At 47.0% G+C, this 13,733-nt stretch overlaps 2 protein-coding genes across 6 annotated transcripts; one reads left to right on the top strand and one right to left on the bottom strand.

The window, feature by feature from the left end:
- Positions 1-138: 138 nt before the first annotated feature.
- On the top strand, positions 139-6,276 carry MRPL45 (mitochondrial ribosomal protein L45). Its single transcript, XM_078885262.1, has 8 exons — positions 139-213; positions 1,432-1,624; positions 2,765-2,882; positions 3,430-3,528; positions 3,633-3,681; positions 4,270-4,419; positions 4,823-4,996; positions 5,615-6,276. The coding sequence occupies exons 1-8, from the start codon at positions 163-165 to the stop codon at positions 5,708-5,710; spliced, it is 930 nt and encodes a 309-aa protein (XP_078741388.1). The 5' UTR covers positions 139-162; the 3' UTR covers positions 5,711-6,276.
- A 1,153-nt stretch (positions 6,277-7,429) lies between these two features.
- Positions 7,430-10,605, bottom strand: OTUD1 (OTU deubiquitinase 1). Of its 5 annotated transcripts, none has more exons than XM_078884965.1 (2): positions 10,197-10,605; positions 7,430-9,787 (listed from the first exon to the last, which is right to left on the bottom strand). In XM_078884965.1, exon 2 carries the CDS (start codon positions 9,776-9,778, stop codon positions 8,348-8,350), a length of 1,431 nt encoding a protein of 476 aa, XP_078741091.1. In that variant the 5' UTR covers positions 9,779-9,787; positions 10,197-10,605; the 3' UTR covers positions 7,430-8,347. The 5 variants fall into 5 exon arrangements, with proteins under 5 accessions (XP_078741091.1, XP_078741138.1, XP_078741196.1 ...); XM_078885012.1 differs by having other exon boundaries at positions 10,495-10,605; XM_078885070.1 differs by having other exon boundaries at positions 10,543-10,598.
- Positions 10,606-13,733: the final 3,128 nt, after the last annotated feature.

Here is a 13,733-nt window from a genome sequence, read left to right as displayed (position 1 = left end):
ATTACTTCCCTTCTACGTGACTTTACCGAAAGAACCAAGAAGAGGGCTACCACCTAATAAATTAAACTAAAAACTAAAAACTGAAACCCCACCCCCCACCCCGCTGGAGGTTTTCCCTCCAGGATCTGGCACCGCCCCTTTTGCCGGTAGGCCGGAAGCATCATGGCGGCGCTCAGGTTGAGCCAGGCGGCGTGGCTGTCACCGCTGACACGCGTGAGTCGCTCCCTTGCGGGCTTCAAGACGCCTTAAATAAGTTAACGGCGACGGCCGTCCTTAATCGCCCAGTTGCGTCGATTTAAGAGGTTGTGTGGGCGCCGTTGTGAACGTCCGTCGTACGTTGAGCACGCTCCGCGGTTATCCCGTTCGTCCTACGCTCGTCGCGGCCCGGACAAGGAAAGGGCCTCTTCATGATGTTGTTCGTTGTTGTTGTTGTTGTTATATATGCAGCGCGCCACTCTTGTGCATCAGTCGCGGGAGGTGGCAGGTTGGCTCGTTCTGTCTCTGCCCGTGTCGCCGCGGCCAGGCCGGCGAGCCGCGTGGGTTCCCGGAGTTGTGGTCAAGGTCGAGGGTTTTGGGTCATCTCGAATCTATGTTCAACATCAGCATATTCATCATAAGCTGCATCACCAGCTTCATAATTATCTGTAGCCTCATCGTCAGCCATAAAATTAATCAGCTACGTTGTCCTGAGGCGCCACTGTGGTTTTGAGATGTTAACTACATCGCCTGGTCTACAGGAGGTCGTGGGTTCGATCCCGACCCTGGCGCCTGCTGCTGCTGTATTTGGAGTTTCGCGTGTCTCTTTCCCCGTGGTAGAGTGGATTTTGCTCCGGGTCCTTCGGGTTTTCCCACCACATTTACAATCAACATGCGTTTAGAGTATTTGGCTGCTGTAAATTTCCAAATGATAAGCCACTTCGTTGTGCTATTATTTGTGATAGCCAGGTTTCTTCTGGTAAAATAAAATAAATGTAGTTTATATGTCATGTGAAGGAGTGAAATGGGGGTTCTGGCAATGCAGGGATGGTGAAGATGCACGGAGGCCCAACATCCAGCAGTAGATGGACAATGGCTCGATGAAGTGTCAACACATTTGCTCGACCCAGCCATCTGTCCGGCTTTGCCCCTTGAATTATTGTACAGCTATTTTGTAATCTACTGCTGGATGAAGGTCATAGGGGATGTTTGAGCAAGTGTAATACGGTGGTTACAATATAAACTAAACTATAAACTAAGTTTTTTATTTTACCTGGTTCAGCCCACTGAGCTATGTAGCTCTTTTTCAGAAGCGACCTGGCCACACATGATAGCTCAACGAAGTGGCTCATGTGGGAATTCATAGCAGCCAAATATTTTAAACGCACGTTTCTCAGTACAGTACTTGAGCAAAAAAACCCCACGCTCTCGATGTGTCCCGTTTTTACCTCGCAGGGTGTTCTGAGTGACATCAAGCCAGCGTTCCAAAGCATCGTGATCCCAGTGAGAACAAAGAAAAGGTTTTTCATTCCGCCAGCCATCAAAGCCAAGTACAAGCAAGATGTTGACAGAGAGGCACGGGCCCGGGCGGCTGGGGTCGTGCTACGGCAGCAGTATGTGGAGAGGCCCATCAACATCACCTGCACAGGTGGATGCCGCCCCACACGCGCTGCTTACGCTCTTCACCTATGAGGGCTGCCCTGGCTGTTACACGGTAGTGCAAAGGTCTGCAGGTTACTGGCTGGCTCAGGAGTCGGAGCAACTGAGTTGGCACCGCTGGTATTCTGGGTTCGAAAACCGGATTTTTAAAGGTAGCGAGTTCATGGTTTTGGCCCTGTCATCATTGCACAAAAAAATTAACCCGTAAAAACAAAGTTTTTCACTATAAATCCTTTATATGCGTGGCGGCTAGAGTCCTCTCGTCCTCTGGCTTAAAATGGCTGCCACCTATGGGTCAGATGATTGCCTGGCAGCATTAAGCAATTGGTAATTAAATATAAAAAAAAATCCTAAAAAAGTGTAAAATTTTACACATTTTTTTTCACGAAAATGAATTGTCACGCACAACGAGTCTGTGTGGAAAATGTCAGCTCGATTGGATCACGGGAAGTGGGTTAAAAAACGACCGAAAGATTTGCACAGTCGTAAGCGCGTAAGCAAGCGAACTTAATATAAAGGATTTAAATAAATAAAAAACGACCGAAAGATTTGCACGGTCGTAAGCGCGCAAGCAAGCAAGCAAGCGAACTTAATATAAAGGATTTAAAAACGACCGAAAGATTTGCACGGTCGTAAGCGCGCAAGCAAGCGAACTTAATATATAGGATTTAAAAACCCCATGACATGGAAATTGGTTCCGTCACAATTCGGCTTAATTGCAGCTTTGAGAATTTAAATTGTCAGTGCGACTTGCAGTGCGATGAACGTTACTCTCGGTGGCAGAATGGGTGGAAAAGTGCTGTCCCCCTAATGTATTGAACAGGGGCTACACGAAGGGATCTCAGTAGTAGCTCTGTAATATCCGTTTCCGTAGGACGTTCTCTGACATGAAGGGTTGCACTGTTCTGCGAGAGATCCAGATGAATAAAAAAAACTTAGTGGAAAGTTCTTTAACGATGGCATGTCATAAACACAGTAGGGCCTGTCTTGTTGACCCATACCAAGACTCTGTGACCTGAGCTGCCCAACACAAGATTGAAGCTTCATCAGGGGTAAAAAAATACTGTATCAGTCATTGTACATGGGTTAATGCACAAATGAAAATAACATTCCTTTTTATGTCCCACAGCCGGCATCTTTGATGGCTATGTCCCTCCGGAGGGAGACAGCCGACTGACGTCAATGAGCTCAGAAGGCCTGAAGCAGCGTGCCATGCAGATAAGGCAGACTGCAGCTTCACAGCTTGCGTGAGTTCATCAGGATGATGCATTCGATTGGCCAGTGCACAATTCTCCAGAGAAGATGCACACGGTTGTGTATTTCTTTACAGAATGTTTCGCTGATGTAAAGTCTGATAATGTATTCACAATGTTGTGGGTGGGGATGCATGAAGGGAAGCGTACACGTGTTACTTCGCTAGTTTGTACGGATAGATGTTTCACTTCCCACATCGGCCTAATAATTCAAACTCTCATTAATGTGTATGTTTACATGTATGCAGCGCTTTGTTAATCCACAGCTGGATGAGGGCCTATATAATCATGGAGATCATGTTTTTTTTAAACTGGACTTTACACTATTTAGTGCGGGTTGGTGATGGCAGAGAGCATATGCTTGGGAGCTTAGATTAAAATAAAACAATGTATTTCCTTGCACGTCTCTATTTCTCACCATATCATTAACATCCATTAATTGTTCCGAATAAGCTACATATAACATCAAATAGTCCAAAGTAACATGTTCTTATGCCTATGCCACCCCCCATATCTATATACGTTTTTGTCTCATATGCAGGATTCGGAAGGTAAAGGAATACGATGATGGATTTAGCACTAAAACGTTTCCCACCAAGGTCCAAGACATTTACGTGGAAGCACATGATTGCCTGGTGAAGTAAGTCGCAGCACCTCGCACCGTAGCCCAGCTCAAGCGTTCACGGCTCTATCCCTTGGTTTGTGTCATAACGTGACTTGTCATGCCCGATCGATGCTTTGCAGTTTCAACAAAGTGAGACTGCACCAGCTGGTGACAGAGCGATGTTTCCCGGTGAGAAAAGCACTGTGCACAGCACCCGTAACATGTTCCTGTTTGTTCGACACACAGCTTGAGCTGATTCTTGTACCAGTTGCACTGCAATTGTTTTATATAACAAAAATTATTAAGATATGGTCTTCAGTTTGCAACTATATAAAGTGTGAAATATGCAAATGCTCCATTGTAAATACTAATGTTATTATATGATAGACTCAGATGCATGAATGATAAGAGATTTGTTTGCTAATAGCCAGTAATATGAGCTTGATAGAGCAGCAATATCCCATTTTTAATCACAAATCCAAAGCCCATCATCCCTCTGAGCTGAGTAAAGTAAGCACGTCCTTGTTAAGGTCGTTTCACTCTGTGCGAACTTGGCTGTGCAATGTAGAAATTGGTCCCTGCCAAAGGGAAAATAGATGTTCTACCAGTTAAATAGGTCTTCCAAATTGGAAGTCGATAATCAACGTGAGGGATACTTTAACTTTTGAATGCGTTATATCAAAAGTCACATTAAGCACAAGCCCCTTAATAAATATTTTATCAACATATATCAATGCACTTAATACTCTTTGTTTTTCCTTACACTTGCCCGATCAGGAAATGGTGCGAGGGAACCGGCTGAAGACGCTGCGCTGGCGCTTTCTGGAGTCCCTGGAACCCCCACGTGTAGTGCACGTGCGGTGCCCCAAGACTATTGACCCCGGCAACCTGTACGGGCAGGTCACCGTGCGCCTGCTATCCAAGCAGGTCAGCTTTCACCCCCAAACTCTGCACGTGCCCCCCCCCCCCCCCCCCACCCCCCCCCACTGTGCCGTTGCTAGGCAATTTGTATTACGTTTTTGCAGAAAGTTCAATATATATTAATGCCAGCACTGAGCAGAGATGGCGACTTGGCATGCGATGCTAGCCACACAATCCCCCGTGTACCGTGTTGTATTAATTGATTGCACACGGGCAGTAATTATCTCATCATTATACAGAGGGAGAGTTTTTTTCTCTGTAGGATTCAGCATCGCCTCCTTGGCTCCCACTGTAGCACCGCGCATTGTGCTGTCACATTCATATTTGCCATCTTTGCCACAATGCTATTATGTCTCTTGTTTTGCCCGAACAATGGCCTGAATGACGCCTCATCTGCATGGGCCTGCAGACGATGGCCCTGTATGACCGCTTCGGACGGCTCATGTATGGCAGTGAGGAGGTGCCCAAGGACGTGCTAGAGTATGTGGTGTTTGAGAGGCACTTGCCCAACCCTTATGGCAACTGGAGGCTCCATGGCAAGATCGTGCCACAGTGGACGAAGGAGAAGGACCCCATCATTAAGGTGCTCACAGCACAGCTGCACATTTTACATGCAAAAAATCTGCAGCTGAACAGCGCAATCCACAGCAATTAGAATTGTTTTTGTTATTTATTGGAATTAAGTATGCTTCGGTCAGTCATTGCCATCATTACATATTGGGTCCTTTAGACTCAGGGGTCCCCAACCCCCGGGCCGCGGACCGGTACTGGTCCGTGGCCTGTTAGGAACCAGGCCGCACAGCAGGAGGTGAGAGCGGTGAGTCCGCACGTGGTCCACCCATTATTTAATTTACCACTTCCGTCCGCGACTCTTTCCCACACTGCGAACTTGTCTCAGTCACAGTTTTGGTGAGCCCACAAGCTAAACCCTAGCCACAATGAGTAAAAAACCAACGTCGCTGGAGAGCTTCTTTGAAAAGGAGGAAAGATCCAATGATGAACCCCCCACCATGAAAAAATTGTCTTCCACGAAACCGGTACCTGGTGCCCAAAAGGTTGGGGACCGCTGCTTTAGACAACTGGGAGTCAATTCACACATTAGCATCATAGCTTAATAAAACTTGTAAATGGCATGTACTGTTGCATCGCAGCTGTTATTTTGGCATACCCATGATGCTAATTTTCACAATCTCTTTTGCAGACAATAATGATTCCTGGACCCAAACTGCACCCATGGACAGAGCTGGATGAGACCATGGTTGAGCAGAAAGCTCCTGCTCTGCAGTGGTACAAATGAGCGACAGATTTCTGCCATGGGCAAATGACCTACAACTCGTTTGCATCTTATTGGAAAGGAAACCCTCAGTCATAAGTGGGATGTGCTGATCACGAATGCACAGCTCCTCAATGAGACCATAGTCTCTGCAAGCAATGCCTTTGGCTCCTGTGATTTCTGGCAGACAGAATTGGCACTGATTTCTTGTGCTTACCATGGCCTTCGAAACCATCAATGACCAGCTAAATGCCAAGAATTATGGTTTGTAAATAAAGTACACATTGTTTGGGTGTTGCATGCTTCAGTATGGCTCTGTGGAATGCCTCCGATTGTGCGCAAACACATTGGCCACCCTGGTGGCCTTTAGTGCGCCCCTGACGTGCGGACCCCGACAATACACACATGTGACAACACCCCTTGCAGGCGGTGTGGCAGCCCTGACACTGATGTCTTATCGGTGAAAGTGCCCCCCCTCTGAAAATTAGTGAAGAACACTGCTAATATGTCTTCCATGCATCAAGTGCTTGCAGTCCAGACCGCTCTGGCAACATACTGTGATTCGATTTAAGCCAACACATCCTTCAAAGAGCAGTTGGTCTTTGTTTAATCAGCTGAGAGCCTGGTAATATATCAAGCGTACTTTGCACAAGAGACGTGTGCTCAATGTCAGGAATAACAAAGCAGATAAACATCGTTAAAAGAAGACGTGACCACAATTATATTGACCCGTAGATAGCTATGCCAACTATATTGACAGGTTAATGCAGTGTTTTTATTTGAATGTACTATTGTGTAATATGTTGATTTAAAAGTAACAAACAGTAGTGTGGACACTTGAAAATAATTGCAGGTTAATTGTTGCCAATGAGTACCACTTTCAGTAAACCCAAATAATTGGGGAAAATAACGACCATGTCTGTGAATGATGACAAAGTACTGTATTCTAAAAAACCAGATCCTGCCAGAATGTTCCACGAGCAATTGAAAAGCCAGTGACTTAAGCTTAAATTATAATCAGGCAGTGGGTGGAGTGGTGGCGAAGTGGTTAGTTTTCTTCACTATGAAACCGGTTGCCCCAGTTTGTTTCCCAGCTATGGCTGACATCGATGATGGGTGAACACGATCTCCCACTGTCCATAGCAAAATACTGTATGGTCAAATCTCTCCCGAGGATAGAAAATATTTTAAAACGGCTTTTATTTGAAAAAGGGCTGTAACTAAGAACACAGCAAGGGGCAAGGTGACAATGGTTGATTAACTGCTTCGATGCTTCATCAGCCATTACTCGTATGTATTTTGAACTTTCACACCGTTCGTAGCCAACCATGTTAATCGGAGCTGTTGACAATGACAGGCTGACATTACCATTGCTATCAATGCCCTTTAACACAATTCGATTCTTAACAATTTGACTTCAACACTGCATCTCTACAGTTAGAAATTCGAAATCCTTTCGGGTGCTTTTGTTTTTCTTGGCTGTTATTGGTCAGCAGCCCTGCGAGTTGTTTCTGCCCGAGGCCCATATCATTAAATTAAGAGCATTAACATGGCATTAGGAAAAGTCAGCTTTGTTTTACAGTGCGGCTCTGTGGCCCCCTCATTAAGTCAATGTATGAAACCCATTGGCAAAAAGGTTTGTAATATGCATTTTCCCACCCTTGATATCCTTGACGTTGCAACATGCATGAAAACACGAAGCCAATTTTTTTTATGCAAAGTTAAATGTTTATTTTTCCAGTGTTGACAAAACAGCAATGTGAAACATTCCTAGACTGGAACTCAATCGCGACATGTAATAATTTGCGCTTATTCGACACCTTTCACAATGTTTTTCAAGGGACAAATCGTGTCACAATGCCAAACATTAAATTGAGAACTCGACTAAAACTTGTAATCTTAACTATTGTCACCCTCAAACAGAGGGCCTTCCAGTGTAAATCCAGTTAACTTTATACTCTATAAAAGCTTAACCTTTAACCCAGCAAAGTAATATAACTTACAGTGTCCAGCATTTACATTTTAGAAATGTTCCCGACTCCGACCAATATCATGAAAGTGACCGGTTAACATTTCACATCTGCAAGCAATCCGCAACCAGAATTTGTGTAAATAAAGGCGAAAGTAGACATTTGTTTAACAACTGGTTTTAAAATGCTACTTATAAAATATTTGCAAATGCTTGACTGTGCGTGTTTGAAACAGTTGGTCCGATAACTACACATGCATAAACAAAAACCTTCACCCTCCTACACCAAAAGCACACTGAAAACATGTGGCCCAGCCATCTCTTCTGCACAAACCAACAATGTCCACTTGCCACGCAGGCAACGTTGTGCCTGCCTCTCATGATTCGGCTCCAGACCGAGGTGGCAACACACTCCAGTCTCTGGTTTCATAGTCTCGGGTGACGTGTGAGGCAGATGGATTCATGAGCAAGTTCTCTATCTTCAACCAAAAATCGGCGCATGTAGCTTCCCAGGAGAACTGGTCTGCCGGGAGCCCAGCCCATTGCCATTCATAAGTTGCCTTGTAAATTATAAACTTTCCTCCACGTTCCAATCATTTCACCCTATACAAATCATTCGAGTTCGGAACTTCAGATCATCCTCAAACTTTGGTCACGACCCACCCCACCAGGCAAAAAGGAGACATTTCAAGCTAACGGGTCCTGATGTTCTGCTCCTCGAAGAGTCTGGAAAGGGACATTGCCATGGCTTTGGCCATCTCCTCGTCGTCCCGCTGCTGTGCCACGTAGCGCTCGTACCAGCGTTCGTACTCGTCGTTTGCCAGCGGCGTGTCGAACACGGCGTCGTAGTGGCCGTTGCTGAGCCAGCTGAGCCAGATGGTGGGGCCATCCTCATCGTTGCCCTTGCCGAATCGGTGCAGCATGGTCGACACGGTGGGACAATTGGCGCTGCCACCTGTGGTGAGTCGAACTCCCACGCCGAGCATCTGGCTCATGGCCGTGAGCTCCGGGTAGCCGGCCCACGCGCCGTTCTGCGCCGCGGCCACGATGAATTCGCCCACGTCTCCCTCGATGAGGGCACCGAACTCGTCCAGGTGGTCCACGATGTGGTGGATCGTCTGCTCGCGGAGCTCGGCGTGCATGTCTTGGCTGCCGTACACCGCCTTCGACACGGCCCGGTACAGGCAGTTGCCGTCCGGGATGATGTGAAATCGGTAGCGGCTGCTGGAGCGCAGGTAATCGTCCTGCTTCTCCATTTCTGAGCGGTGGTCATCCTGCTTGCTGATGCTGCTGCTTTTGCTGGTGGTGGTGGTGGTGTCTGGAGTTTTGTGGTGCGTGGTCACGGATGATGCATCAGGCTGCTTGCCACCACGATGATGACCCCCCGGTGCGCTGGCCACGTGGAGCACGGCGGTGGTGGCCGTGGTGGTGGCATCCGTGGTGGTGGCGGCCGTGGTGCCAGCGGCCAGCTCTGTGGGCTGGGGCTGGGGGGGCTCGACTTCCAAGCTCGACTGGCGGACGCACGGCACCGACAGCTGACTCCGAAGCCTTTCGCTCACGGGGGGGATCGCCTCCACCACCACCGGCGGCGGCGGCGTGCGGACACTCCGGAGGCTGGGCGACCGTGTCGTCTCGTCGCCACGTTGTCCACCCTCCACGTCTCCTCCAGCAGAGCGCGCGTTGTGTGCAGTGGCGGGCTTGAGGTGCAAGCGACCCCAGGGTTTCTCTGCGCAGCATCTCTGCCCCTGCTGCTGCTGCTGCTCATCCTCCTCCTTCTCAGCCCTTGTTCTTATCCAACAATCGTCGTTGTCGTCGTCGTCGTCTGGGCAATAACCAACGCACGTGGGGGTGGTCACCTCCGGATGATGAATTCGCGAGTTGGGGCTGAGCTCGAACCTCATGCCGGTCAGGAACGAGATGGTGTCCCTGGCTGGGCTGGCCGACCCAGGGTGGTGGTGGTGGTGGTGGACGCTGCCAGCTCGTCCCATCACCATGACGGGCACGACCCTCTCTCGAGCCGACCCGGGCTGCGTGGAGAACGCGGCGGTCCTCCTGGGCATGATGATCAACGAGGCCCTCTCTGGGGCCACCGAGTCGTGGCAGTAGGTGGACAGGGCCGGCATCTCTCCTCTCTGTTGGCGGTGTACAAACACGGTACAAAAAAAAATTCAGAGCACTGATCCCCCGACCTGTCGACAAAACCACTAGCCCTCGGCTAATCCGCTTTCGCCGAAGGAATGTCGAGAAAAAACACGAGTTGTAAACTCTTCGTCGGCGTCCGGGTCCCCACTTTTATTGTTCAACAACAACAACTCCCTTGGCCGTTCTCTGGCGGTGGACGTGGTCCCCCGTCTCTTTTATCGCCCCGAAAAAAAACTTACTGTCAACTCCTCCTCCTCCACAGCTCTCTCTCTCTATCTCCTCTCTCTCTCTGTACACGGTGGGATTATAATAAGCGGCTCGCGTCACGGCTGCAGCAAGAGTTTAAATATATTCGCCTTACGTGCTCGGGTTAAAAATACAGAGAGAGGGCCCCCTTACGTGATGCCGGAACTCTTCCAAACTTGTCTCGGTCTGTTTACGTTTCACCACCCACTACCTCCCTCCCTCCCTCCAGTAAGCGCTTACTTCACAAGTATTAATGGCACAACAATAATATATACAACAGTACCGTGCCGTTTAAAAGATACAACTAAACCAATTTGCGTGCCATCCGCGAATTGTAAACACGCCGACATTGCAAAACGGCCAAACGGCACAGGCGTGCAGGAGGCGTTCACCTCGTCCTGCTGTCTGTGTGTGTGTGGACGCCTTTTAACTCTCTACATGAACAACATACAACACGGGAAGCCTTCTAGAACGTGGGATGTTACCACCGCCCCCTTGCCTGCCTGAACCACACCTCGCCCGGTGCTGTTCCGCAGTGGCGTCGTTAACTTCGTTGACGCTCTCCCACCCCCTCTACTGGCGAGCGATGGCGATCAATGGGGATGTGTTGTGGGGTGGTGATGGGATGGTGGTGGGGGAAGAGAATCCTCCATCGATTGTGGTTGTCCAGAACAAGAGAACGTGCAACGACGCAATGCCTCCCCCCCCCCTCCCCGATCTGCACAAACACGAAGGAGACTTCGCAGCCGATACACTCCGCCAAGGTTGTAGCCATGGACTCAACAATTTTAAAACAAATTTCCTGCCTAAATATTAAAAAAATTCAGTAACACATAGGATGGACTATTTATTTATTTTTTACAATAATGTCTAATAGTGTATTGTATTTACATTGCTTTGTTTATTTTTTTTTACCTTTTCTTGATTCATTGCATGTAATGGCAGAGGTGAGGTATTAATAATGTACAACAACCATAACCACAATCATATAAACAGAAATCTATTTTATAGCAATATATTGGGGGGGGGGACATTTCGAGCATATTTGAATATTGGGAATGTGCCCCCCCCCCCCAATATAATTATAATTACGGCCTTGCACTCCACGTACTCCTGGCCGGCTCAAACCACCCCGAACGTAAAAAAAACATTGTGGCTGTAGCTCTGTGCCTAAAACGTCGGCCGTACGAATGGAGAAGAATCGTCCAACAGAAGAGCGAGAATGGCTCCCACCGTGGCTGCCAATTCCATTCCCTCCTCTCGACGGGCTGCGTGCCCAACGATGGCGAGGCAGTGTTCAGCGCGGTGACGACTGCGTTCCACTGCTCGGACAGTACTTAAAATGCCATTTATATTACTCATCGCTGAACTTTATCCACACTTTAAACTCACCGCGTTCATGAGACAACGCTTGTCAGAGCCTCTCTCTGTGTGTGCGCTGCACGACACTAAAGAGCACACGTGTCGGTGGGTCTCCAACGTGGCATGTTTGTGTGTCTTTGTACCATTCTAGATTTGAAGTTTTCGTGACTGCAAGGATTTCATACTCTTTGGTTTTTTCGGTAAAGTCACGTAGGTAAAAAATTCTAAATAAATTAAATCACGACGTTTCGGAGGAAGCTTGTGTTGCCTCCGAAACGTCGTGATTGAATTTTTTTTTCATACTTTTGTTTTTGTTGGTAATGTCACGTAGGTAAAAAAAAACTAAATAAATTAAATCACCACGTTTCGGAGGAAGCTTGTGTTGCCTCCGAAACGTCGTGATTTAATTTATTTTGATTTCTTTACCTACGTGACTTTACCGAAAAAAACAAAGAGTATGTCTTTGTACCAATTAGTCGTTACATCCAATTCTTGAGTGTATTTTTTTTAGCACAATTATCCCAGTGAGCCGATTTCGATTCCTGGCCCATGTTCACATCAAGTGATTCGTGCTTGGTCTTCTCTCTCCAGGTAGAAGCGTCCTGAAATGAAAATCGGCGAATGGGAGCGGTACAAACGGAGGATCTGTTTGGTGCATGTGGACTGGCCTCGTTAAATATGGCTTACTGAGTTTGTCTTCACATTGTTTCGGGTGCTTTGCTTCAAAATATGCAATGTTCTGTGTGTGTATTTAAAGGATTGCGTATTTTTTAAGGACGTGACGTTGAGACAGCTTATCCGCAACGCAGAGCAACTGGTGTGTTGTCCTGCTGCTATGGCGAGCGTCTTCATCCCTGCGGATGGATCATGTCCGAGAAACATCAACAGTCAAACATAGCCCGCGATGTTGGGAGATGACCTTAAAGACTTGTTACGTGGAAACTGCTTTGCCATTTTCCTCGTCTGAAGGAGCGAGCTTACCGCGATATCTGTGAGAGCATGAAACTGTCGTGTTGTTTTTTTTTATATGCACGATCAAAACAAAAGAAAGTAAAAAGCAAGAGATCAAAACGTTTCCCTTCTCAAATCAAGCAAATAGAAAACAATTCCTCGTTTGTCTCCCCAGCGCATTGTCTCGATACACATGCATCAGTGACCGGCTGCACAAAAACCTTTAACTTAAAGTTGTCCTGGAGTTGTCCTTTAAACCTTGAACCCAAGTGTACTTATCACGTATATAATCTCTACCTTCCGTGTTCCCATTTTCCCGACTCCCCATGTAACTAACTATAAACTATTTACAATTTTTATTTGACCAGGTAAGGCCCATTGAGGAATATATAGCTATTTTGCAGAAGCGACCTGGCTATCACAAATGATAGCTCAACGAAGTGGCTTAACATCATGTGGAATTTTATAGCAGGCAAATACTCTAAACGCGTGATGTTGATTCTAAATGTGGTTGGGAGGAAACCGAGAAAAATCCACGCGACCCTGGAGGGAGAGAGAGAGACACACGCAAACTCCACATACACAGCAGGCGTCAGGGTCGGTGTCGAACCCACGACCTCCTTGTATACCAGGCGAGGTAGTTCACATTTCATAGCCACCGTGGCACAAATAGAACGGCACTCGTCGCTGTTGGCAGCGCTAAGCCAGTGTTGGAAATTCCGTATTTCCATTGCCGGTCAGCATTTCCATTAGGCACCCACCATTGACTTGACTTCATATAAACAGTTTCTTATTTATACAGACCCTGGCAAGAAGATATGGGCGTAGTCAACACACGACAGGGATTTGAATTCTCAAAACTTCTGATTGGGGTTTCCACCAACAATAACCACATGCAGGGAGGCCACGAGCGATGCTATTCCTGTGATACTTTCTGTACACACTATACTCCTGTATAGCTTGTATCATGCCTATTCACATAGCTATGTAGTATGTTTTATTCTTGGTTCTTTCGGTAAAGGCACGTAGAAGGGAAATAAAATAATAATAAAATAATAACATTATCACGACGTTTCGATTGCAACACAAGCAATCATCATTAGGTGTGAAAATCACAGCAAGAAATTGTTTGGTTTTCACACCTGATGATGATTGCTTGTGTTGCAATTAAAACGTCGTGAGAATTTTATTGTTTCATCTTTATTATTTCCCTTCTACGTGACTTCACCGAAATAACCAAGAATATGAATCCCTGCAGTCACGAAAGCTTTAAATCGAAATGTAGTATTTTATCAGCCTTCTTTCCAGTTGTCAAGTTCTGATATGATTCCAAATCCACCGTGGAACCCCAACGTGTCGTGTTGCTTTGGTTATAAA

The sequence above is a fragment of the Lampetra fluviatilis genome, chromosome 1 (genome assembly GCF_964198595.1).
Source record: "Lampetra fluviatilis chromosome 1, kcLamFluv1.1, whole genome shotgun sequence".
NCBI lineage: Eukaryota > Metazoa > Chordata > Hyperoartia > Petromyzontiformes > Petromyzontidae > Lampetra > Lampetra fluviatilis.
Note: the sequence above shows the minus strand (reverse complement) of the source record. Positions and strands in the feature narration are given on the sequence as shown.